At 47.1% G+C, this 27,701-nt stretch overlaps 3 protein-coding genes across 3 annotated transcripts in view; 1 reads left to right on the top strand and 2 right to left on the bottom strand.

Moving 5' to 3' along the window:
• SPR (Sex peptide receptor) overlaps positions 1-18,126 on the bottom strand; it is a 31,270-nt gene extending 13,144 nt beyond the window's left edge. The window contains 2 exon segments of the mRNA XM_045741166.2: positions 15,933-16,967; positions 16,969-18,126. Of these exon segments, the coding sequence (XP_045597122.2) occupies positions 16,436-16,967; positions 16,969-17,630 (1,194 nt within the window). The 5' untranslated portion in view covers positions 17,631-18,126 and the 3' untranslated portion in view covers positions 15,933-16,435.
• LOC138366317 (golgin subfamily A member 6-like protein 2) lies at positions 6,869-7,210 on the bottom strand. Its single transcript, XM_069327346.1, has one exon. It carries the CDS (start codon positions 7,208-7,210, stop codon positions 6,869-6,871), a length of 342 nt encoding a protein of 113 aa, XP_069183447.1.
• Positions 17,836-23,035, top strand: LOC123757687 (shematrin-like protein 2). The gene is made up of 3 exons (XM_069327345.1): positions 17,836-17,872; positions 19,747-20,365; positions 23,017-23,035. The coding sequence occupies exons 1-3, from the start codon at positions 17,836-17,838 to the stop codon at positions 23,033-23,035; spliced, it is 675 nt and encodes a 224-aa protein (XP_069183446.1).
• Positions 23,036-27,701: the final 4,666 nt, after the last annotated feature.

Raw genomic sequence — 27,701 nt, 5'->3', positions numbered from 1 at the left:
CGTCCTCACTAATTACATAAACAAGGGCGCGCGCGTAAAAACTCACACAACCATTATTTACATGCACACTCCAGCCCCACACACACACACACACACACACACACACACACACACACACACACACACACACACACACACACACACACACACACACACACACTTTTTATCTATAAATCAGTTATGTATTTCATGCTAATATATCCACTGGGAGGTATATACAGTATATGTAGTCGTATTATATATGCATGTTGATGATGCATATATAATATGCATCATATATAAGCCTCTTTGAAACAAGGCTTTTTGCACAATATTCTATTATGTATATATAACTTTCAAAATACTGTGGAACAGGTTACACAAAATTCCTTAGATATTTATCATAGTCTGCCTTGTATCTGAAGCATTTCATGGCCTCGTTTTCTGTGTCGCGAGGATGGTGGCACCTGGTCGGTGGGCCTTGGAGGGGGGGGGGGCGTTACTCCTGTACTAAACTTGTTGTATTCACCTAATTTTGTTTGTGGGGTTGAGCTTCAGCTCTTTGGTCCCGCCTCTCAACTGATGTATAGATTCCTGAGCATTTTGTCTTTTCCGTAGCAATTTCCAGGAGGATGTTCCGTCTTCCCCCTAACTCTTCTGTCTCCCAGCGACGTGAGGTGCAATTCACGCAGCCTTTCCCTCGTAACTCTTGCCTCGTAGCTCTGGAAATACTCTGGTGGCATACCTTGAACGAGCCGCATACTATACGATTGGTCTGACATATGTTGTATACAGGGTTATAAATGATTCTTTTATAATATATATGAAGGCAGTTCTGATGCTAGCCAGTCTTTCATACGCCTCTGATGATCCTTTTAATGGGCTTCAGGAGACAGGTTTGGTGTGATATCAACTCCTAGATTCCTGCTTCACGGAAGATTTCGTCTCCCATTTCGTTCATTGTGTCCGGCCTTCTGCTCCCACCACCTAACTTCATTACTTTACATTTACTTGAGTTAAATTCTAGTGGCCATTTTTTGTTAGACAATTGCTTCAGTTTGTCTCGGTCATCTTTGAAGTCTTTTGCTGCCTTCCTCTGTATTAATCCTCATCATATTGTTTTTAATTATCACCAAACACTGGAAGGAATGAGTTTCTTCCCTCTGAAAGATGACTTACATATATGAGAAACAGGATAGGTCCAAGGACTGATCCTTGTGGGACCCCGCTAATGACATCTCGCCACTCTGAGATCTCATCCCTCACAGTCACTCACTGTCTTCTGTTGCTAAGCTGTTCCCCTCCCCCTGTGTGTTTACTTGGTGGCGGCGTTCCCCTCGTGTGTTTACATGGTGGCGGCGTTCCCCTCGTGTGTTTACTTGGTGGCGGCGTTCCCCTCGTGTGTTTACATGGTGGCGGCGTTCCCCTCGTGTGTTTACTTGGTGGCGGCGTTCCCCTCGTGTGTTTACTTGGTGGCGGCGTTCCCCTCGTGTGTTTACATGATGGCAGCGTTCCCTTCGTGTGTTTACATGGTGGCGGCGTTCCCCTCGTGTGTTTACATGGTGGCGGCGTTCCCCTCGTGTGTTTACATGATGGCAGCGTTCCCCTCGTGTGTTTACATGGTGGCGGCGTTCCCCTCGTGTGTTTACATGGTGGCGGCGTTCCCCTCGAGTGTTTACATGGTGGCGGCGTTCCCCTCGTGTGTTTACATGGTGGCGGCGTTCCCCTCGAGTGTTTACATGGTGGCGGCGTTCCCCTCGAGTGTTTACATGGTGGCGGCGTTCCCCTCGTGTGTTTACATGGTGGCGGCGTTCCCCTCGAGTGTTTACATGGTGGCGGCGTTCCCCTCGTGTGTTTACATGGAGGCAGCGTTCCCCTCGTGTATTTACATGGTGGCGGCGTTCCCCTCGTGTGTTTACTTGGTGGCGGCGTTCCCCTCGTGTGTTTACATGATGGCAGCGTTCCCTTCGTGGGTTTACATGGTGGCGGCGTTCCCCTCGTGTGTTTACATGGTGGCGGCGTTCCCCTCGTGTGTTTACATGATGGCAGCGTTCCCCTCGTGTGTTTACATGGTGGCGGTGTTCCCCTCGTGTGTTTACATGGTGGCGGCGTTCCCCTCGAGTGTTTACATGGTGGCGGCATTCCCCTCGTGTGTTTACATGGTGGCGGCGTTCCCTTCGTGTGTTTACATGGTGGCGGCGTTCCCCTCGTGTGTTTACATGGTGGCGGCGTTCCCTTCGTGTGTTTACATGGTGGCGGCGTTCGCTTGATGACGTGGGAAGAATCCGGATTTATTACGATGCGAGCGTTGTGCTGACAAGCGAACAGTGTCCGTCAGATTAATGGCTTATTGCTGGCGAGATGAATAGTTGGCGCAGTTGTTTGTTCTACCCCGGTGAGTGAGTATCCACCTATTGGTACTCAGCTACTTGTACTCACCTAGTGGTTGCCAACGGCTCTTGTGCTCTCTTCTTGTAAGGCCGGCGTTTGATTTTCGATAGTACCTAGTAATGAGGGGCACCTAAGTAAATAATGGACCCAGTAAATAGGACACAGGGAAAAGAAACCCGGTTCTTTAAACCTTTTCCACCTGAAGATTAACTAATAAATAAACTTATTGAGCAATTTATCAAGACCTGTCACTCTTTAATGTTATCTAAAGATGGTCACTATGTGACACAAGTGAGGGTGTTGCCCTCTCTAATGTAAACTGAAAATATTACACCCCAGGATGGTATGTGTAATAGCATCTGGCCCCCCTATCTCCGTCCCTCGGCTCCTGGTCTCGGCTCACTGACTGCACCTCTGAAGATTTTTCACGTGTGGAATGTGGACAATTTGCTTGTTTAAATAAAAATATATTTTTCATTTGTTTTATTGTAGTTATTATAGGATAAATGAGTTTCAGAATTACTTTTATTCACAAGTGGAAATTGGTCGTCGCAAGGGGCTCATTGTCACTATCTCTCCCTTCCCTCCTTCCTTTCCCTTACCTTCTCTTCCCCTTCCCTTCATTTCCCTCCCTTCATTTCCCTCCCTTCCCTTGCCTCCCTTCCCTTGCCTTCCTTCCCTTCCCTTGCCTCCCTCCTCTTCCCTTCCCTTCACTCCCTTCCCTCACTTCCCTCCCCTTTCTTCCCTTCCCTCCCTCTCTTGCCTTTCAACATATCCCCTCCCTCCTCCTCCTCCTCCCCCTCCCTACGAGCCAGCACCCCCCTCCCAGTGCCACTTGGCCAGAGAGGTCACGTGAGGCACAGTGCCAGCCCTGTGCCGTCGGCAGGAGGTCAGGTGCTGCAACAACATGCAATTGAAAGAGAGAGAGAGAGTTAATCAAGCTACGAAGCAACTGTGTGTTTGAACAAGATTATCTCCCAACATAAACTGTCCCGAGTCTTATATTCAAGGGATGACATATTCTCCTCCTTCTTGCTCATCAACTTTTTCAAGAAATTAGCAACGAATCGTCACAGGTGTTCATTCTTAGTCTACACCTTCCCTTTCTCCGTCCGTAGGCCTCTCTCCAACCTGTCTCTCAGGCGACTGAGTGCTTCCAGGTACCCGTCCTTGTGCTAAGCTCGTCCAAGCGGTGGCCCACCCCTAAAGACGCATTTATCGATATTAACGTATTGAGTATTCAATTTTTTTTAATAAATTAATATTATTAAATATTAGAGTGTTATGTATAGTTAGGCGTAGGTTAAGTTATGTTAGGCGTTTAAGTTCTCTTGAACTTAATTATTCGCATTTGTAGTAGGTGAGTGACGCGTTTACAGAGAGAGAGAGAGAGAATTATCAGGAGAAAGCGCCAAGCCATTACGACTATATAGCACTTGGAAGGGGTCAGGAGAAGGATTTGGGATGGGGCGGGGGGACTCGAACAGTCGACTTACGTGAAGCGCTGTTCGATAAAAATTCGAACGTGATCAGTTGGAAGTGGTGGTAAGTAAAAGGTGCTCGTTTAGAACAGTGGGTTTGGTGTCTTGAGTTAACGAGCGTTTTGTCTTTGTTGATGAAGACGGGTTGCGCTCGAGCACCCGAGTGCTGCGAGCTATCTCACTCAGACTGAGTCCCTCGATTTATAGCCTTCAAACTCGAAGATTACTGTCATTTGGGTCATGGCGGAAAATTCATTAATTTTATCAGTTGAAGGTTGCGTCCATTGACCCAAGGCACTCATGTTGATGACGTTACTGCCCTCACTGCCTCGCCTCTTGTGCCTGATGAATGGCTCTTGCTCCTCCCAGCCCACAGTAATACTTTACCAATCTATCTAATATATTATCTCTCTAATTACATTATCACTCTTTCTCTTCGGTATGAGAGAAAGGTGAGATCAATGATTCTAGCACGAATCTTCTCTATTTTTATTATGTTTTCATTTCACTTGAGAAGAAAGTTGACAAATGAGCTCTCCAAAGATAATTTTCAGTTTTATTATGGCCTGACGCTAATAGATGCGTTTCGTTGTCCCTTGTCAACATTCTCAAAGGCAGGGAACAAGTGGATACACTTTTTAAAGTAGACGAATATACATTATAACCGGGTTGATGTGAAGCACCTCACTATTGCCTCCAGGTAAACCTCACAAGGCCCACTGCTGTTTATACCCCTCTCTTATGTTGGATGTTCTGTAAGTTGCTGTTAGCTGGGTGCTGAAAGTTGGCTGGGTTTGTTTAATTTGTTGAGTCTCGCTGGTGTCCAGTCATCTATTGTCGTCGAATCTGTTGATTATTTTTAGTGGTGTTTGTCAGGATATTTCTGGTAATGACCTGGTTATATGTGGTGACTTTATATTCCTTAATAGAACCTTGCTCTTTGTGCACTCTCTGGCGCCTTGGAAGACAGGTTGTTGACTTGCCTATATATTGAGATCGTTGGGGCTGACAGTCCCCAAGTGGGCAGGTGAAGGTATAGACGACATTCGTCTCTTTCAAGACTTTTTTTTTTTGGCACCCAAAGAGTTTTTTATGAGAAAGTTATACTATAAGAGCAAGAAGACTGCCAACTTGCCTGGCTTAGTGGCTAGAGTGCTCACAATAAGAGAGAGAGAGGAGCGAGGAGAGGGTAGAGAGCCAGACTTCTGCTTCTTAGTATCTCTGGCCATTAATAAAATATCTGCAGGCTGTTCGACCACTTGAGAATGATCCATCACCTTTGCTTTATATCTTTCTTACCCAGTTTAGCTTTCTCTGTCATTCTTCATCTTCTTTAATCTTTATCATACATAAACTTATCTGTAAAAATACAGGAAATAATCCTTTAGTTTGTTGCTGGGCTGAACGCCTTTCAACTTTCCGGAGGGTTATTAAGCTTACTGACCCACTAAAAAGTATACTTTAATCCTGAACTTAATCCAGTACTGAAGGATACTCTGTATATATACCAGGAACCGTGGTACACCTTTCAGTGTATATACACTGGGAAGCAAAATATACCCCTCTGTGTATATAATCCATAATCCTGAGAGAACCGCAGCGTTAAATAAGTTAAGACTGATGTCGCTGAAGTAAGCCTTGGGTAGGGGGGGGGGGGGGCCGCGTCTAGGGGGAACTGCAGGATTTCGTGACTTTGCACACTCAAGAAGCCTGCGGGGGTGAGGCACTCATGAGGGGCGACGGTCCAAGTATCACATCATTCTAGCTGTTGCGAGTCGTGACAAGGACGCTCGAACAAGAACACAAAGAATATAACAGTAACACCTTCTTGCCTCGTTGGCTGTTATTGTTGGCACTTGGTACTTCTTGGTCTGGTTTGGTGTTGGGCTTAAGGCTTGTCAACCTCTGGATGGTTATTGAGGCTGCCACAGTAGCTTATTCATCAACCACAAGAGTTTACTCACCAAGCAGCAAGTAAACTTTAGTCCTGAACATCGGCCTTCACTGAAGTAAACTATTAATATATACACACACAAGCTGGTATACCTCTCGGTGTAATTATCTTCTTGAGTAAATATTTTGGGAACTCATTCTTTAAGTTAAAAATCTTTCTGGATGCTTAAGTGTGTGTGTGAGGATAAAGTTCATGAATGTCTTACAAGGCGTTTAAAAGTGGGGAAGTTACCACATAAGCTGTCGTTCAGTAACTTGTATGTCCAGCTCGAAGGCAGACACAGGGTGATACACGTGTCACCAGTTGACTGTGTCCTGGCATCTTCCTTTGGCTCTGATACATGGTTTACCAACATCTGTCTCCTCGCTGAGCTGATAGTTGTTCCATGACTGTAACACCTGTCCACTCCTGCCACAGATGTAAACATTTTTATAAATCGCTGCTTCTAAATTGCTTCAAAATCTAAATAATATAGAAAGGAATGATAATAATTACAAGTTATGCTGTTATTATGTCATTCTTTTGGGTAATTTTGCGTCAGTTTTCTCAATTATAAATATACAAACAGTGAATGATTCTGAATTGGTTTATTTTAGTGTTCTGTGATATCCAGCATGACAGCGTGATCGCGCACCTCTTCATTGTCGCCCACCTCACGCACATCCTGTCCTATTGTTACGTAAAAATATGTATTGCATCACATAGTTCATTACAGCGCTTCGGTACAGGTGCCAGACTTGATCACTGAACATCAGAGTAACATGGTAGTCTCTGACGGTGTTTACCTTGTTCCATAAAACAAAACAAACTGCCGAACTGTCTGTGGTTAAGAGTTCGGACTGGTGAGAAGCTCTGTCTGGATGACGACATCCATAACATTAATTATATTTAATGTTTTAGTGAACAACGGTTCTCTATCTATCAGTACAGCGAGGGAATTTGTGAAGTTCGAATGTTTGAGTACACAGCTTGTAGCTTTACGCTATATTTAGCAGCCGCGCCAGCTTTGTTGTCCATCATTTGTGGTCCTCCAACTGTAGCCAGACTCACAGTTTGTGTCCAGTCAACGCCTCATTTGTCCAGCGTCCATACCAATTTGTCCAGCATCCATACCAATTTGTCCAGCGCCCATATCAATTTGTCCAGCGTCCATACCAATTTGTCCAGCGCCCATACCAATTTGTCCAGCGCCCATACCAATTTGTCCAGCGTCCATACCAATTTGTCCAGCGCCCATACCAATTTGTCCAGCGTCCATACCAATTTGTCCAGCGCCCATACCAATTTGTCCAGCGCCCATACCAATTTGTCTAGCGTCCATACCAATTTGTCCAGCGTCCATACCAATTTGTCCAGCGCCCATACCAATTTGTCCAGCGTCCATACCAATTTGTCCAGCGTCCATACCAATTTGTCCAGTCAACGCCTCATTTGTCCAGCGCCCATACCAATCTCAAAATGATATCATCACCTGTTATTGGTAATTCTTTTAATTGTTATCAGTTGTACTAACTCGTCGTGTCACCTGCTAGTTTGCATCAACACCTTGTATAGAACTTCAGTTTGTGCTGTTACCGCATGCAGAATGTGACTTTGCTTTCTCTATGAGACGGCTTCAAACTCCTCCGATGATCTCCTTAGAACCATACATAACTGATATCTTTTAGAGTCTAAAAGATATCAGTCTAAAGTTCAGACTGGCGTTCACAAACATCCAGGGCGACAGGCCCTACGAGCACTCTCTTAGAATACACTCGACAGATAATAATGTTAGTTTTTCAATACGTAATATGCAGTATTTTAACTTGAACTGTGTTGAAGGTGCTGTAGAAGCAGCGGGGAGGTCGTGTGGCTTCTATGTGGCCTCGTATGTGGCTTCGTATGTGGCCTCGTATGTGGCCTCTATGTGGCCGGTGGGCCGCATATAGGTGTGTCGGGCCACCCCTGCTTGTGGATTGTTAAGACACATACTTACACACTCCACACACACACACACTAATACACCTTTCCTCTTCCACCCTCCCTTCCATTTCACACTACTTTCCACATTGGGGTCTATTTAACTAGGCAATTTGTAGGTGCTGGAATTGTGTGTGTGTGGCGGTTTGACCTTAACAAACACACCCCCTTGTTTGTCGGGCACTCAAAGCGTCCTTCAACTGTCCTGATCAACGTTCATGCAAGCCCACACACACACACACACGCACACACACACACACACACACACACACACACACACACACACACACACACACACACACACACACACACACACACACACACACACACACAGGTAATGAAATTGAGGGTAGGGACAGACAGACTCACTACAAACGACAAGGAAGTGTGCGAGGAACTGAATAAAAATTCCAGGAGGTCTTCACATTAGAGCAAGGAGAAGTTCCAGAGATAAGAGAGGGAATAGATAGCCAGGAACCACTAGAAGAGTTTGAGATTGTCAGTGGGGATGTAAGGAAGCTTATGCTAGAGTTGGATATGATAGAAGGCTATAGGCCCTAGATGGAATCTCCCCTTGAATACTAAAGGAAGTAGCAGAAGCACTGTGCCTGCCACTTTCCATAGCGTATAACGAATCACTGGCAACAGGGGAACTGCCAAGAATTTTGAAAACGGCTAATGTAGTCCAAATATACAAGAAGGGGGATAGACAGGAGGCACTGAACTACAGGCCAGTGTCCCTAACTTGCATACCATGCAAGCTGATAGAGAAGATTGTGCGAAAAAAGCTAGTGGAACATCTGGAGCGGAAGAACTTTGTAACACAGCATCAACATGGGTTCAGGGATGGCAGGTCCTGCCTCACAGGGTTACTTGAATTCTACGACCAGGCAAGAAAGAGAGGGGTGTACAGACTGCATATTTTTGGGATTGCCAGAAAGCCTTTGATACAGTACCACACAGTTACATCAACAGTATGATGTTATCAATACAGTGACATCAACAGTGTGATGTTATCAATACAGTGACATCAATAGGGTGATGAAATCAATATATATTGGCATAATCAGCGTGATGACGTCAGTGCAGCGTGACAAAGCGGTAGTGCGTGACAGAACATGCACGCTGTCACTCTGACACAAAGTGGCGACCTTGCCCAGGTACTGACATATTAATTACCCGGAAGTAAGCATCGGAAGACCATCATCATTGTGGAAGTGTAATTAGCTGATCAATACCAGGTGTGTGGCAGAGGCAGGTGTACCAGCACAGGTGTGTGGCAGACGCAGGTGTACCAGCACAGGTGTGTGACAGAGGCAGGTGTACCAGCACAGGTGTGTGGCAGAGGCAGGTGTACCAGCACAGGTGTATGGCAGACGCAGGTGTACCAGCACAGGTGTAGGCTAAGGCAGGTATGCCAGCTCCCGGTATTCCGAACGATAAACAAATATTCTCGGAGAGAAAAGCTTAATTCTCCTCTCACTTTTTACCCGAGAAGAAATTAAAATGAATTTTAAACGACGATGAAAAAAAGAACCATTTTTACCTTTAGTCACTCCTCACACCCAAAAATTACCCCTCCCCCCCCCGGACCTACCCCCCCCCCCCCTTCAGCTTTAAACAAACACAGCCTATTTCAGAGGTTAACAGATTACACTCTCTAGTGGGCTGGGTAATCCTGCCCTGCGTTCTCATTTGTCGGCTGGGCTAGTTGGTGGGGTGTGTAACAGGTCATTTGGTCTTAGTATTGTAAACATTAGAATGTTTCTTAGTGGAAGGTGGCTGGCTGTTGATATTTAGATGAGCATACTTGATGTGAAGTGCTTCAGCTATGTCTAATCTTACAGTTCTGTTATTGTGTGTGTGTATTATTTTGGTGTGGTTGGTCAGGATAACTCTGGTGGTGGTATAGATGTGTGTAGTTATTATGTCCTGTTTAATAGATCATTGTTGTTTATGCTTTGTCGAGGGGGTCTTTAGAGACATTGTCGTCTTACCTATATATTGAGATCATCGGAAGAGACCGTCTCACTAGGGACCCAGCGAGACACAAACAAGCTTCTATTAACGATGAAATAAAAGTTAAATATGACCTTTGGAAGGGAAATTTTTAAAACTGCCTCCTAAAATAATAAGGAATATATAAAATATATAGAAGGTTCGTGCTAGGTTCATTGACTTGACCTTTCCGGTCATAGAGAACCACATGGGTACAAGAACCACCGCTTTCCGAATATACTAAAGTCTCGCTGCACAGTGTTAGTGGACGTTGATTCATCATACATCATCAACGTTGATTCATCATATATCATCAACGTTGATTCATCATATATCATCAACGTTGATTCATCATACATCATCAACGTTGATTCGTCATCAGCGTTCATTCATCGTACATCAACAACATTGATTCATCATAAACGTTGATTCATCATGCATCATCAACGTTCGTTCATCATACATCATCAACGTTGATTCATCATACATCAACGTTGATTCATCATACATCAACGTTGATTCATCATACATCAACGTTGATTCATCATACATCCTCTCAGACGTATGTTCGAACCCTCATCACGGCCCTTGTGGATTTGTTCATCATACATCATCAACGCTGATTCATCATACATCATGAAACGTTGATTCGTCATCAACGTTGATTCAACATTAAATTAAAGTTGATAACACTGAGCCTTAAACCAGAGCCCATCTTGCATGCTGTGCCGCTGAGGTAATAATTGCTTAGTCTTTCATATGCAACAAAATGTTTAAGATAACTATTATTATTCGGAATTTTTGAAGATTATTTGAGATAAATTGCTATCTCAGTCTCTCTCTTCCACCCTCTCTCTCTCTCTCTTCCATCCTTCTCTCTCTCTCTTCCATCCTTCTCTCTCTCTCTCTCTCTTCCACCCCCTCTCTCTCTCTTCCACCCCCCTCCCTCTCTCTTCCACTCTCTCTCCCTCTCTCTTCCACTCTCTCTCTCTCTCTCTCTCTCTCTCTCTCTCTCTCTCTCTCTCTCTCTCTCTCTCTCTCTCTCTCTCTCTCTCTCTCTCTCTCTCTCTCTCTCTAAAACTGTACATCTCCCCTCTCAGTCTCTGCCATAGAGTGCAATGTAAGCAAGACATGGATGTATTGAGAAATTGAAGGAGGAAATTTATATTGAGAGTGGAGAGAACTGTTGAAGTGTAGAGAGAGAGAGAGAGAGAGAGAGAGAGAGAGAGAGAGAGAGAGAGAGAGAGGGAGAGAGAGAGAGAGAGAGAGAGAGAGAGAGAGAGAGAGAGAGAGAGAGAGAGAGAGAGAGAGAAGTAGTGGAGACGCTCCCCAGCGAAGGCCCTGAACCCCTGCACCATGGGGGACCTCCATATGCGTCTCAACAAAACATTCAGAACTCCTCCTATGATAGGTTCCCACGCTCATCGTTTGCCAGGTGCGCACAGCTTGCTTCATTGTCCAGTGTAGGAATAAATTGTTTGCTTCTACAACAAAGGAAAAAGTGTTTGCTTGTCCGGTGTAAAAAAAAAAAAAAAAAGTTGTATATTTACATAATATCAGCACCTTCTGTTGTCCTACTTAAGCTGCCAGAGTCAGGAGGAGGAAGACGCGGAGGAGGAAGACGCGGAGGAGGAAGGAAGGGGAGGAGGAAGGAAGGGAGGAGGAAGGAAGGGGAAGAGAAACAGGAGGAGGGAGGGAGACAAGCAAGGGGGTAATATGCACCAATCATTGCTATATATGTCCATTATATTTGCTCATTTCAGCTTCTTTTCTCTTTGTAAGGGGAGAGATGGAGAGGGGAGCCGAAGATTGATTGTAGACGTGGTGGTGATTGTGGTTGATGTGGTGGTGATGATGGTGAAATTGAATATAACAAATATATAAAAACACGCGCATATTCGAATGGAACGTTGTGTCAAAATTTTAAAGCGATCGGTAAAGAACTTTCTGAGATTTAAGGTTTTGAACAAACGAACATTTACATTTTTATTTATATAGATATAGAGTACATGTATATAAATATATGTGACAGAAGGAGTGAGATGAATGTTCATAATAAGGCAAATAGGACACTGGGATTTATTAATCGAAGCGTTAGTAACAAGACACCTGGTGTTGTTCTTCAGTTATATCTTGCTCTGGTTAGGCCCCATTTAGATTATGCAGTTCAGTTTTGGTTGCCGTACTATAGATTGGATATAAATTTACTTGAACGTGTCCAGGATAAAATGACAAAGTTAATTCCCCACATTATAAGCCTGTCATATAAGGAGAGATTAACAAAGCTGAAATTGCATTCACTGGACAGGCGAAGAGTTAGGGATGCCATGATAGAGGTTTACAAGTTGAGTTGAGGGGAGCTGTCTAACTCCCAGGTACCTATTTAGTGCTAGGTAACAGGGACATCAGGGTGAAAGAAACTCTGCACGTTTGTTTCCGCCTCCACCGAGGATCGAACCCGGAACCTCAGGACTACGAATCCAAAGCGCTGTCCACCCAGCTGGCAGGTGCCCTCTTCTATATATTTCTTATGTTTTTCTTCACTTGAGAAGGAAGTTGAAAATTGACTCCAAAGTTCATATTTCAGTTTTATTATGGCCTGACGCTAAGAGATGCGACTTGTTGATCCTATCAACATTTTCAAAGAGCGAATATATAACCAAGAGTGAGGTGAAGGGGTCGCTGCAGCTAACCAGTGGTGGCTGGGACAGTAGGGGCCGCGAGAGACACCCACTTAGGGGCGCAGTGTATAAAACTGGGATCGTGTTACCCTGCCAGGAGAACAGGAGAGGGCTGGTGCAGTGGGCTGTGTTGCTGCGCTTGTCTCCACTGTAGGTCATTGAAAGAATGGTTAAGGGCTTTTTCTAACGGCGATTTTAGTAAGATGATGTATTCAGCTAGCTTTGGCTCTTGTGAGATGGCGAACATCTCAGAAGGTATGTTAATCTGGGGAGGGACAGTCATCTGGTGATGAGGTAAAGTGCATCGTGAGCATCAATGTCTTCAATCCTCTCATCCGTCCTCTTCAGGTCAGCGATCTTCTTACCCCAGGCCCTCGTCGATGGCCTTCGACCCAAGAGGAGCTCTTAGGAGTGTGCTGTCCTCAGGTTTGGTTATATGGATATCTAGCAAAACATCTTTTATTTGATCTGTTATGCTCTAGTTTTAAGAGATTATTTCACTCTTATAAGAGTTCGGGGTAAGGCCTAGATTCGCTCTGTGCTCCTAAATTATCCTGATGTCCTCCAAGATGGGAGGGTCTGGGGAACCAGCTCAGGTACCATCAGTTCACGAATCACATGTTAAGGTTCCTGGGCAGGTTTTCGGTGACTTATTTAATGACTAGGCAGAAAGGAAGAGTAACTAGAGGGTCACCTGTTGGACACCTTCTCGTGAGTCAATTTCATGTGTACCAGTAGCAACAGTAGCTCTAGGTCCTTACTGTAGCACGAATGTACAAATGGGTAAAGGAAAAAGAAATAACGCCGAACAAAATGAAGTGCTGCATCTCTTCTTACCAGGTTGAAAAACATTTTTGAAATCCAGCTTGATCATGATCTGTTCGTCTGTAATGTTAGCAATGAAAGCTCTAGCTGCGTGAGCCGCTGCCTCACACCATTGGGGAATGCTGAGCTCAAGCTGTTTTTGTTTGAGCGTGTCGGCCGCTGCCTGGCTAGCTGTTCTCACGGCAGCCTTACCAGCGAGGCGCCAGGGGAGGGGGGGGGGGAGTTGCCAACAGCTATTGGTTTGATCCCTCCATCCTTTTTTCTCCCAGCACAGAAAAAACCTTTTGGCCTCTGGTTCGTTGCCAATTAGGCTTCTGTTGGTGAATCCAGTTAGTTTCACCAGAAGGTCCTATGCAATGTCACCGTATGCAGAGTTGAACATTTGATTAATGTAGTTGGACCTTAGTCCTGTGAACCTGCTTGCTGATCCTGGTGGGAAGGCTAAAGATGCTCTTGAACCACGGATTCGACCACACACAGGGGTTCTGCTCTGGTGACACCGACTGATGGAACACTGTCGTCACGGGCAGCTCTGGGTGGGTATTTGTCTCTCAGGGCTTGTGCTGAATTGGCATCTCTGGTGGCACCTGTGTCCTCGCTGGTGATGACTCTGCTGGCCCGTACAGTGTTGTCTTCTTCTATTTCTTGCTGATTGTTCTGATTTTGAGTCCCTGTGGCGCTGTTCTTACCTGTAATGTCTTTAATAGAAGGTACTTTCATATTCCTTACCTTAAATTTGTCTTTAATGACTGATAAAGCTAATGTTTTGTCTTTCCTTGCGGGGGACAGCTAGACATGTGTTGACATACAGTAGGAGGTTGTGCCATGCTCAGGTTGTTCTCATGGAGTTGTTAACCTTTTCTCTGGAGGTTAGAGAGTTTGTCTGCTGCTTGAGAGTGTGGGCAGCTTTGGGGATGTGTTGAAGGGTCCCAACCGACATTGCTTTGTAAGCCTCTAGTAGGATACCTGTCGAACTGAAGCTGCGGGAGGTGTTTACCCTGTGGCGGAGGCTGCTGACTGGGGTCCTCTCTGGGAGGGCGCCGAGAACCCAAACACCGGGTTTGGTAATGTTGGCGCCCATCACCTTGACGCCTGAGATGCCATACCCTGTCATACGCTTTTCATGTGTATGACAGTTGCTTGATGGTTCCTCTGGGCTAGGAGCCTGCCTGTCTCTTATGACGTGTGTCATGGGCGGGAACAGGCATATATATATATATATATATATATATATATATATATATATATATATATATATATATATATATATATATATATATATATATATATATATATATATATATATATATATATATATATATATATAAGAACTCTAATTGACCCGACCAGGATTCGAACCCATGCCGCACAGGATCCCCCCTAAACGTGCACAGTACCGTGACCATAGCACTAATGACAGAATTTGATGGTCCGATGTGAACATACGACCACCTCGCGCCCTCATGGTCCGATGTGAACATACGACCACCTCGCGCCCTCATGGTCCGATGTGAACATGGTAACCATCATGGGGCCGTCGTGGTTCAGTGTGACCATGGTGGTTGTCATGGTCTACCGATAGGGCCACCATGGCCCCAGTATGGGGGTCCCAAGCAACATGGGGCCCATCAGCCTCAATTGGTTTATTAGAGCCTATCGACCTCTGGAGGGTTATTAAGGCCACCACAATAACTTACTACTGGTGGCGTCCGTCTCCACCTGGTGACGTCCGTCTCCAGGTGGTGACGTCCGTCTCCAGCTGGTGGCGTCCGTCTCCACCTGGTGACGTCCGTCTCCAGCTGGTGACGTCCGTCTCCAGCTGGTGGCGTCCGTCTCCAGCTGGTGACGTCCGTCTCCAGCTGGTGACGTCCGTCTCCAGCTGGTGACGTCCGTCTCCAGCTGGTGACGTCCGTCTCCAGCTGGTGACGTCCGTCTCCAGCTGATGACGTCCGTCTCCAGCTGATGACGTCCGTCTCCAGCTGGTGACGTCCGTCTCCAGGTGGTGGCGTCCGTCTTCAGCTGGTGGCGTCCGTCTCCAGGTGGTGGCGTCCGCCTCCAGGTGGTGGCGTCATTAATGCCTGACATTACCTTTGTAATTCTTCTCTGGCCGTTCAATTGAGTTATAATCCATCCTACAGGCAGGAGACCAAAACTAAACTGCATAATATAAATGTTAACTAAGGAGGGCTAGATAACGCTGATAACGTTATTACGCTAGATAATAACTGATAACGCTAGATAACGTTATTACTTTGTGATGTGTATGGTAAGGTGGTTATAGGAGAAAGCGCTAAGCCTGAATATACCACTTGGAAGCTCAACCACTTGGACCATCAGGATCGAACGCCGACCAGCGTGAATTGAGGTCGGTCCACTGAACCAGGCTGGGTAAATGGTCTGTTATTGTAAAATTGTAATATTTCGATTATATAAAAATATACATGTGTTTGTTTCTCCACGAGGCGCAGTTTTGTAGGACCGCTGTTTCTGTTTAGTGATTCGTAGGCCTACTGTTTGTGTGTTTGTAGTTGTGTACACCTATGTCTGTTTGGCCGTGGTGTTGGGCAGAAATAATTGTATTTAAATGCTATCCCAGTGTACATTTTTGCTTGGTTCTACCTTCATGCATTTTGACTACATCAATAAATATACAGGACTCCTCACCATGAGGAGCGTGGTGACGGTGGCTGGTGAGGACAAGCGCCAGGAGGTGTTTACAGGACCGTCTCGTTGAACGCTGGAGTGGTGTTGTCGTCGGTGTCGTAACCCAACGTGGCGCTCGAACCCGGGCTCTCGAAGCGGACCCTGAGGGCTGAGGCGGGACTCCGACGGGTGTCTGCCTTCTGCGTGCTCGCCAGCAGCGTCTGTTGCTCCTCGCTCCCGGGCATAGTGCTCTCTTCTGTGTCTTCTGTTGCGCTTCCCACCTCTATGGTCTCCAGGGGACAGTAGTCGACTTCTGTGGCGTTGCGCACCAGACTCGCCCTCTTGGGAAGACCCTTCTTGTACTCCTGCTGCTGCTGCGACTTGTCAGCTGCCGGGTCGAAGACGCTGACGACGGAGCTGCGGGTTCCGTTAGGGAGGGTGCTTCTCTCTGAAGACTTGGGCGATGGATGGCAACCAGCTGAAGGCCGCCGGGAGCTGCTGCCTCCACCTGGCGCCGCCCTGCCTCATATGACCGTCTCCGAGGTGCACGAACGGCCCGTGCGGGGAGGACCGTTGTTCGTAGAATAGCGACTCGAGTCTTCCCGTCGCGGCGTTCGTCCGCGAATGAAGAGATCGCGGAACGTCTCGCGAAACTGGCGCGACATGCCGCAGTAGATGGCGAAGTTGATGGGGTAGGAGAATATAATGAAGGAGTTCGAGAGGATGAAGAAATACATGAGCATGTTGTAGGACTCGTTGGAGAAGAGTTCGAGGCCCATGTTGGAGACGATGTGGAGGAGCGTGATGACCGCCAGCGGGATCTCCGTCACCAGGAACACCGACACCACGGCGATCAGCATCAGTGTCGTGCAGTTCGAGTCGCTCAGCTTCTTGCATTCTCTCTTGGAGTTCTTGTCGTGTAGGAGCTTCTTCCTGCGCTTCTGCGCCTCCTTCATGGCGGTGAAGAGCAGGAGGTTGAGCACGACGAGCACCGTGCACGGGCCCAGGTGCACGAACACGACACGGAACCAGAAGTAGATGGGAAAGTAAGTGTCAGGCCGTGATGAGCATCACCCAGTCGCTGAGCTTCTCGCTGCAGACGGACACGCACTCTCCGTGCCACTCCATGTCCACCATGTCGTACACGGTGTCGAAGAACCGCGGCGCCTGGTGGACCGTGGCCAGGATGAAGATCAACACTATGGCCTTGATGACGCGTGGCAGCGTGCACCAGGTGCGGGCCACGGGCGGGTGGCACACGTAGATGTACCGCTGCACCGCCAGGGCCACCGTCAGCCAGATGGACGCCGTGTGGAACAGGTTGGGGATGTCCTCGTGCAGGAAGCTCCAGGCGTAGCACGCGGCCTCGGGATGCAGCGGCTTGGCGTGGTTGTCCAGCGTGTACATGTAGAAGAACATGGGCTCTGGGAAGAGTACGGTGAGCATGTCTGAGAGCGCCATGGCCATCAGCACGGCGTTGGTGGGGGAGCGCATGTGGTGCTGCCACAGCACGGCCACGATGATGGTGTTGGCCACCGTCGTCACCACCAGCAGTACGGGCATGGCGTACCCGTACAGCGGTACGGCCAGGTCCAGCGGGTACAGGTTGCTCACGTTCACGAAGTCTGTGGCATTACCGGTGCCACAGGTGCCATTGACCGGCAGGAAGTGGCTCTCGGAGTCGTTGGCGCCGTAGTCTGCCAGAGTCTCGTTCTCCATTGTGGTGATGAAGGTGCTGGGGATATGGTGAAGAGTCACTATCTCCGCTGCGACAGTGTCGAGGGCTTCACTATCACCAGCTACCACTATCCACTCTCCTCCACGTCACCATTACCACGTTCCTTCATCGTCTTGTAATCACCAAATCAGTCACTTTCCGACCAATGGCAGCGAAGCAGCACTCCTGTTGTCTCACCACTTAGCGATGCCACGATCGGACGGGCTTCAGAACACCATCAATGGCAATCCGACGACTGTCAAAACATTATCACCTCACAAGGTCTCAATGTATATAGATTTTTAATTGAAATGTCGAGAAAACAAAGTTAATTTTCTTTTCAAGGAAGTCTGTAAACAAGACCAAGAGCTAAGCTTGGTGTTGTGGGTGATAATTGGTGGTTGGTGCGTACACACGTCGTGGAGGCTCGTGTGCGTGTGTGTGTGTGTGTGGGTGTGTGTACGCAGGTGAGCAGCGGCGACCGTCCACACTCTTCCCCGGCCGCCGGGACACTGAGCTGAGAGACGCTTCACTTCTCTCAGCCACCACCTCGCTTCTCCCACCATTATTGCTGACACCACAACATCTGCCACCACTGCTGACACCAGTACTACCACCACTTCTAATAACATTAATATAACCACTGTTACCACAATTAATGTAATCGCTGCTGCCACCACCACCACAACCACTTCTGCCACCACCACTACTGCCACCACCACAACCACTTCTGCCACCACCACTACTGCCTCCACCACCACCACTACTACAACCACCACTACTACAACCACTACAATCACCACCACTACTACTACCACCACTACTGCCACCACCACCCAATATTGCCACCACCACCCACTACTGCCACCACCACCCACTACTGCCACCACCACCCACTACTGCCACCACCACCCACTACTGCCACCACCACCCACTACTGCCACCACCACCCACTACTGCCACCACCACCACTACTGCCACCACCACCCACTACTGCCACCACCACCCACTACTGCCACCACCCACTACTGCCACCACCCCCAGGCAGCCACATATGCGCATTACATTCCTATATAATTATGCATGGCTCTACAGTATATTTGTAAGTTAAACACTATAAACGTCTATGTAAATATTGTGTAATTGGTTTTGTTGACACGCTTATAATGGTGATACCTGTCATCTATATCTCTCCTTCACTCTCTCTCTCTCTCTCTCTCTCTCTCTCTCTCTCTCTCTCTCTCTCTCTCTCTCTCTCTCTCTCTCTCTCTCTCTCTCTCTCTCTCTCTCTCTCTCTCTCTCTCTCTCTCTCATAGTAATGTACACCGTTATTCACTGATCTCGGAAAATTTAACATATGATATGTGTGCGTGTAATCACCTAGTTGTGATTGCCAGGGTTGAGCTCTGGCTCTTTGGTCCCGTCCTCTCAACTGTTAATCAACTGATGTACAGATTCCTGAGCCTACTGGACTCTATCATATCTACGTTTTAAACTGTGTATGGAGTCAGCCTTCACCCACATCACTGCCTAATGCATTCCATCTGTTAACTAATCTGACACTTAAAAAGTAGTTCTTTCTGACGTCCTTGTGACTCATTTGGGTACTCAGTCTCCACCTGTGTCCCCTTGTTCGCGTACCATCCGTGTTAAACAGTTTATCTTATCTACACTGTCAATTCCTCTGAGAATTGTGTAGGTAGTAATCATGTATCCTCTTACTCTTCTGTCTTCCAGTGTCGTGAGGTGCATTTCTCGCAGCCTTTCCTCGTAGCCTCCTACTGTCTTCTTGTAGCCTCCTACTGTCTTCCTCTGTCTTAATCCTCCTCATAATTTTTGCATCATTAGCAAACAATGAGAGGATGCAAACAATATGTGTGTGTGTGTGTGTGTGTGTGTGTGTGTGTGTGTGTGTGTGTGTGTGTGTGTGTGTGTGTGTGTGTGTGTGTGTGTGTGTTTGTGTGTGTGTGTGTGGGGGGGGGGGTGTTTACCTTACTCCATGTTCTAAACCTCACCTGACGTTCGTGATGCCGTCCAGCGCTTCCAAAACAAGTGAATGTATTGACATATTCCAACGCTGCTTTCATAGCCGGTGATTGTTGTTTGTTGAACTGGTAGGTGTGTACGGCTCGGTGACGGGTGTGTACGGCTCGGTGACGGGTGTGTACGGCTCGGTGACGGGTGTGTACGGCTCGGTGACGGGTGTGTACGGCTCGGTGACGGGTGTGTACGGCTCGGTGACGGGTGTGTACGGCTCGGTGACGGGTGTGTACGGCTCGGTGACGGGTGTGTACGGCTCGGTGACGGGTGTGTACGGCTCGGTGACGGGTGTGTACGGCTCGGTGATGGGTGTGTACGGCTCGGTGACGGGTGTGTACGGCTCGGTGATGGGTGTGTACGGCTCGGTGACGGGTGTGTACGGCTCGGTGACGGGTGTGTACGGCTCGGTGATGGGTGTGTACGGCTCGGTGACGGGTGTGTACGGCTCGGTGACGGGTGTGTACGGCTCGGTGATGGGTGTGTACGGCTCGGTGATGGGTGTGTACGGCTCGGTGACGGGTGTGTACGGCTCGGTGACGGGTGTGTACGGCTCGGTGACGGGTGTGTACGGCTCGGTGACGGGTGTGTACGGCTCGGTGACGGGTGTGTACGGCTCGGTGATGGGTGTGTACGGCTCGGTGACGGGTGTGTACGGCTCGGTGACGGGTGTGTACGGCTCGGTGATGGGAAGAACCAGGTAACTACAAGACAACACAACCCTCGCTTAAATGACATTGCTTCACACAAAATATTTTTTAGGTGAAGAATATCGGAGTTTTTTCGGGTCGAGTCGACCTATTTCCTGCCTACATTCACACGCACACACTGTCACACACACTCGCACACGCACACGCTCGCACACGCACACACTGTCGCACACGCACTCTCTCAGGCACATTCTCCCACACTCATTCTCACACACACTCACCATGTGCTTGAGACAATCTATAAGCCAATCACCCAGCTCTTGAGGCAATCTGTGAGCCACTCACTCTGTACTGGAATCAATCTGTGATTCAAGATTACTCCAAACTATAGGGGACCCTCACCTCCAAACTAGAGGTTCCTCACCTCCAAACTAGAGGTCCCTCACCCAGCAAACTAGAGGTCCCTCACCCCCAAACTAGAGGTCTCTCACCCCCAAACTAGAGGTCTCTCACCTCCAAACTAGAGAGGTCCCTCACCTCCAAAAGGAACATATTCCCAGGTCTCCACATCAATGTCCACGACTCTGATTCAATTCAATCAAACGATACGGCGCTGCTGCGAGGCTTTCCCTGTGTGTGTTTTTGTGTGTGTATACTCATCTAGTTGTGCTTGCGGGGGTTGAGCTCTGGCTCTTAGGGCCCGCCTCTCAACTGTTTCTAACTATTAACTATTTTTTTCCTACACACAGACACACACCCATCCCCAGGAAGCAGCTCCGTAACAGCTGTCTAACTCCCAGGTACCTATTTACCGCTAGGTAACAGGGGCATTCAGGGTGAAAGAAACTTTGTCCATTTGTTTCTTCCTGGTCCGGGAATCGAACCCGGGCCACGGGATTACGAGACCTGCGCTGTCCACTCAGCTACCAGACCCCCATGTGTGTGTTTGTGCGTGTGTGTGTGCTCACCTAATTGTGCTTGCGGGGGTTGAACATGGGCACTTTGTTCCCGCCTCACCACTGTCAATCAACAGGTTCCTGAGCCTATTGGGCTCTATTATAGTTACACTTGAAACTGTGTATGGAGTCTGAGGTATCATTTCTGATCCTATGGTATATTTCTCTGCTCTCTGGTGTCCGGTTATTTCTATAGTTTCTCCACGCCCTTGTGCTTAGTTGCTTTACCAGCGTACATCTCTGATTAAACCATGGGTTAAATGGGTTAAACCATGGGTTAATCATGGGTTAAAATAATAAATTGGGTTCATTTGCATTTCGGTTTTTTTCCTATAGGACCGGGAGAAACTTGTCTGCTGCCTCCTTACACATCAGCGTGATGTAGTCCATCGTGTCTTGGGCCGTCTTTCCTCTGAACTCTGTTTCCCATCTTATATCTGTTAGGAATTTTCTTATCTCCTCGTAGTTTCCCTTTCGGAAAACAAACTATTGTTGTTCTAGTACTGATTCCTCTGGAAGTCTGCTTGTGGCACTCTCTTGTGGCACTCTGATTGTGGCACTCTATATGAGGCACTCTGCTTGTGGCACTCTATATGAGGCACTCTGCTTGTGGCACTCTATATGAGGCACTCTGCTTGTGTCACTCTGCTTGTGGCACTCTATATGAAGCACTCTGCTTGTGGCACTCTATATGAGGCACTCTGCTTGTGTCACTCTGCTTGTGGCACTCTATATGAGGCACTCTGCTTGTGGCACTCTGCTTGTGGCACTCTATATGAGGCACTCTATATGAAGCACTCTGCTTGTGGCACTCGCGAAGGGGTCTCTACCCTTCCTCTTCCTCATTCTTCCCCCTCACCTCTCACTTCCCTCTTCTTTCTCTCACTCTCCACCTCTCACTCTCCGTCTCTCCCTCCATATCCCTCCTATCGTGTTCTCATCGTTCCCATCAACACCTCGGTTGATTATTAAGGCCACGACGGAAATAATTCACGCTTGGCAGGTAGTGAGAAGGGGGGGGGGGAGGGGGTTGGGGGGGGGGGCTTATTGAAGAGGGGCAGTGAGGAGGGAGTGTGGGGGGGTGACGGTATGGGAGAGGAGGAAAGGGTGTTGTGGTAGGGGGTTATGGAAAGGAGAGAGAGAGAGAGAGAGAGAGAGAGAGAGAGAGAGAGAGAGAGAGAGAGAGAGAGAGAGAGAGAGAGAGAGAGAGAGAGAGACAGAGAGAGAGGAGGCGGAAGTATGGTGTGTTAACACCTGTTTACGAGGTGTGTGTGTGTGTGTGTGTGTATTCACCTAGAGTTGCTTGCGGGGTTGAGCTCTACTCTTTCGACCCGCCTCTCAACTGTCAATCAATCAACTGTTAATCAAAACCGCCTCTCAACTGTCAATCAATCAACTGTTAATCAAAACCGTCTCTCAACTGTCAATCAAAACTTCGCTGCAGCAAACTTCTCAAGCTTTCATCCCCGCCCTTCTTCTTTTAATGTTCATTGTAAACATTTCATTATTTTCTCACTGTCAAATCCCCAAAGTATTTTATACGTCTCTATCGTATCTCCCCCCCTCTCTCTCTCTCTCTCTCTCTCTCTCTCTCTCTCTCTCTCTCTCTCTCTCTCTCTCTCTTCTATTCTAGCATCGTTAGGCCTAGTTCATTTAACCTGTCTTCATACACTATCCTTCGCAATTTTGGAACGAGCCTAGTTGCAACAATTCTGAACCTTACCGAGTTTCTTATGTGTTTTTAGATGGGGCTCCATGATGTGACGGCATACTCTCAAAACTGGTCTCAAGCCGGCGGTGAACTGATATCTTAATGCCTCCCGATTCAAGTTCCTGAAGGATGTTCTGACTTTTTTGTCAGGGTAGAGTATGCCGCGGTCATTATTCTGTTCATATGGGCCTCTGGAGTTGGGTTTGGTGTTATGTCCACTCCCAAGTATCTTTCTCTAGATAGGGAGGTAGTTTCCCTTCATCATGTACTGTCCCTCTGGTCGCCTATCATCTGTTCCCATTTGCATCACCTTACTCTTGCTGGTGTTGAAATTCAGTAGCTCTTTCTCGGACCAGCTCTGCAGTTTGTTTAAATCATCTTCGAGAATTTCACAATCTTCATCTGTCTCAACTTTTCTCTGTTTTGCAATCGTCTGCAAACATCGACAAATAAGCACAAAGAAATCACATTAACCTGATGTATCATTGCACTGCACTTTACCATGTTGCATTGTTACGTTACATTGTTCTCTTTCACCGTCTCACAGTTTTGTGCAGTGACTTTTTCTGTTCCAGAATCATGGCGTCTTTCCAGTCTCTCCTGTTCTAATTTCCTCTGCGCCCTCCATATAGTTATATTCTCTTCTCCATCGTGAATTGTTCTGTATAACTACGTTAACAACAGTAGTAGTAGCAGTAGAAGTATTAGCAGTAACAACAGCAGCAGCAGCAGCAGCAGGAAGCAGCAACAGTAGCAGCAACAACAGCAGAAGCAGCAGCAACTCAACTCTTCTGATTTGAGAGATACAGTTTATGCATTACAAGTATGTCCGTGTTAGTTATGAGTTCTATCGTCAACCGTTGGACATGGGCATGAGGCCGCCAATTACTGCTGCGGATGCAGATTTATTCATGGGTTGCCTCTGTGTATGGCCATTATCACACCACAAGCCCCACCACTCAAACACCTTTCAATATGTTCACAAAGCTTTAATCCTCACACCACACAGCTTCAACCCGGATAATATTAGGGGACAGACTTAATAATGTTGAACCTGCAAAAGTTTTAGATATAGAAAGTGTCATTTTCTCACATGGGAAGTCCGCAGGAAACCAACTTTCGAAATAGCCTCAATAACTTTAGCTCTAAGGACGATAATGGGTAATGGGACGAAAGTTCACATAGTGATTGGATACTTCTCTGAGCTTTTGCGATATGTAGCCGGCGGTTCCTAGTGGAAGAGGATTGTTTACTGAATCATTTGTATACATTTAATAACCCATATCCTTCATTAGTGAATGTAGAGAGTGAATATCAGAGATGAACAAGAACGTTAACAGAACCACCACAACGGTTCAGCTTCCCAAGAGGACAGACGATAAACAATATGATCAACACCTTCAATGAAGTCCATAAAGATGTGTAGCGAACATCTGCAACACTCAACACCCTTGTCAGGTGCGGAACTTGCAGCGACGTCATCGCTACACCCGGGATGTATACTATTACCCTGCAATAGCTGGGACAAAGTTTACATAAGGTAAACTTGCCGAAACTTAGAATGCGAGGATTTACGAACGCTTGCACGCCTGTCGCGTTGCTGACAAGAGCCCGGCTTGTGTCGCAGGCTGGGACCTCCGGGAGCTCAGGGGTACCAACCTCAGCGTCAACAACACAGCAACGCCAAGAGACAATGCATCAAATCTGCAGATATCAAACACATCATTGAACACAATGAACAAAGCGTCAACAATGCAGCCAGCCTTGGTAATTTTATAATGTCTCTATGGCTCATTTGGGCACTCAATTTCCACCTGTGTCCCCTAGTGCGTGTGCCCCCTTGTGTTAAATAGTCTGTCTTTATCTACCCTGTCAATTCCTTTGAGAATATTGCATGCATGTCCCCCCCCCCCCCGACTCTTCAGTCTTCCAACTACGTGAGGGTTAATTACATCATTACCTCATTAATTTAAGCACCTCACTTCACCTGTGTGGTGAGTAATAGTCACGGGAGCTCTGACACAACACTTCGAGCTGAACCTTTATCCCCAAGTGTCTGTGTGTTCCTCGTGTTGTGTTCTTCCCCGCCACACAAGTCCAGTAGAACACCTGGGGTCAACACTAGACGGGAATGTTGCCTAGATTACCAGGAAGTGTTTGTGGAACACTGTAGAGTTTACTGACATGTCTTTGTGGAACACTGTAGAGTTTACTGACATGTCTTTGTGGAACACTGTAGAGTTTACTGACCTGTCTTTGTGGAACACTGTAGAGTTTACTGACCTGTCTTTGTGGAACACTGTAGAGTTTACTGACATGTCTTTGTGGAACACTGTAGAGTTTACTGACCTGTCTTTGTGGAACACTGTAGAGTTTACTGACCTGTCTTTGTGGAACACTGTAGAGTTTACTGACCTGTCTTTGTGGAACACTGTAGAGTTTACTGACCTGTCTTTGTGGAACACTGTAGAGTTTACTGACCTGTCTTTGTGGAACACTGTAGAGTTTACTGACATGTCTTTGTGGAACACTGTAGAGTTTACTGACATGTATTTGTTACGAACTCTTCGAAAAAATCCTGTATACCGTTATGGAATTCATACAGCAGGAAATGTGGGGAGGTAAAAGGGGAATGATATAGTAACCCCATGTATACCACCAACCCATGTATACCACCAACCCATGTATACCACCAACCCATGTATATCCATTGTCCTGGCCACTTCCCTCCGTAGAGGCAGAGAAGAAGGGGCCAGAGCCAGTCACTGAAAGTTGCAAGGTGTACCATGTTGCTGCCAGGAGTGACCCGTGCCAGGGGTGTCGAGCAGCGAGGACCACGACCCCTCCACCACAACACACACCCGGTGGTCCAAGTGGTCTGGCACTACCTCATCGCTCTTCTCTCATATACCAGCTCCTCCTCGTATCTCTTCCTAGTGCTATATAGTTGCCTAAGCGCTAAGCATAACAACACATCGGAACGAAATATAGGGAAGGAAAGGGAGAATAGAACCAGTGAAGAGTAGATGTGCCATAGGTACAATCAGAGAACACTGTCTGAACATCAGAGGTCCACAGCTGTTCAACACCCTCGCAGCAAGCATTAGAAATATTGCCGGAACAATGGTGGATGTATTCAAGAGGCACTTAGATCAGTTCTTGCAAGAAGGGCCGGAGAATCAAAATCAAATTCCCGTCGTGTTTTATATTCTTAACAAAGACAGTATAGAAGTTCTTTTGGACTAAACGAGGCAGCTTCTGCTTATATCCAAACTCGTTCATGTGTGTGTGTGTCTGAACTTCGCTTGAAACAATGCAGCGGCGGGTCCCCTAGACTCCTAGGGGAAGGTGCATGTTTCCCGGAATGGCACAAGCTGCAAATCCTGCAAAGTGATGTGCAACTCCTGCACTCGAGCAAGCAGGAGATCTGCCTTAAGGCTTTTCTGGTGTTTTGCCGCAAGGATTACTGCATGTTTCTTCCTTAACATTGCAAAGGCAAGGCTTCTCTCTCTCTCTCTCTCTCTCTCTCTCTCTCTCTCTCTCTCTCTCTCTCTCTCTCTCTCTCTCTCTCTCTCTCTCTCTCTCTCTCTCTCTCTCTCCTCTCTCTCCCTCTCTCTCTCTCTCTCTCTCTCTCTCTCCTCTCTCTCCTCTCTCTCTCTCCTCTCTCTCTCTCTCTCTCTCTCTCTCTCTCTCTCTCTCTCTCTCTCTCTCTCTCTCTCTCTCTCCCTCTCCCTCTCTCTCTCCCTCTCTCCCTCTCTCTCCCTCTCTCTCTCTCTCTCTCTCTCGCCACTGTATGAGTGTATGTGAGGTGTGTGAGTGTAGAGACGAGCGCGTCTGGGCCTACACAGAGCAGCTAAGCAGCGGACACACTCACACTACTCACACGATGGGAAAAGAAAAACATTGTAAATCCTGCCCGAGGCAATATGAGAGCGTCTTGGCGTCCAAGAGAGTCAGCAACACACTCAACTATGGAGAGAAAAACTACAGACAAAAAGTTGCAATGTTGCAGACGCAAGAATACGTTGAAGGGAAAGGATGAATGTTGCGTGAATAATGATTCACTGCAGGAAAAACTGGCATGTCAGAGTAAAAACGCGCTGAAGGAAAGATGAATAATTCGTTTAGCACCACTCAATGTTGAATTCGTTGAAGCCAATGTCATCGACCGTATTTTATCTGAGAACCACCATTGATCTAGTAGCCACGGGGGGGGGGGGGGACAGGAAGCCATCAGCTTGTCAAAGGTTACACTATTTTTTCCCGATAATTTTTTATAACTGATTTTTGAACTGCAGTACTGACTTGGCATATGTGGCTTTGGCAGGTAGGCGGTTCCATGGGTTTATAACCCTGTGGGTGAAAAAGCATCTGCTGTTTTCAGTCCAACACTGTGGCTTGTTGAGTTTGAAACCGTTGCTCATTGTTTGTGTTACATCTGACGTTTTGAAGAATTTATCTAGATCAACATTCGCCAAATTGTTCAAGAATATGGAGAGATCAGCCTTGTCATGTCTGGTTTGCAGTGTTGTTGGCCCTGAGGCCCTCAACCGTTCCTGGTATGAGAGTCGACCTTGAATTGCGATGATTTTTGTTGCTTTGGTGTTGAACTTTCTCCAGAGCAGATATGTCATTCTGAAGATAAGGTCTCCATGCTTGAGTACAGTAGTCCAGATGATGGAGCGCGCCTGAATAGTTGAATAACACTGTCTTTTCCTC

Source organism: Procambarus clarkii, chromosome 19 (genome assembly GCF_040958095.1).
Source record: "Procambarus clarkii isolate CNS0578487 chromosome 19, FALCON_Pclarkii_2.0, whole genome shotgun sequence".
Lineage (NCBI taxonomy): Eukaryota > Metazoa > Arthropoda > Malacostraca > Decapoda > Cambaridae > Procambarus > Procambarus clarkii.
The sequence above is the reverse complement of the archived record's forward strand: the minus strand, read 5'-3'. Positions and strand labels throughout refer to the sequence as shown.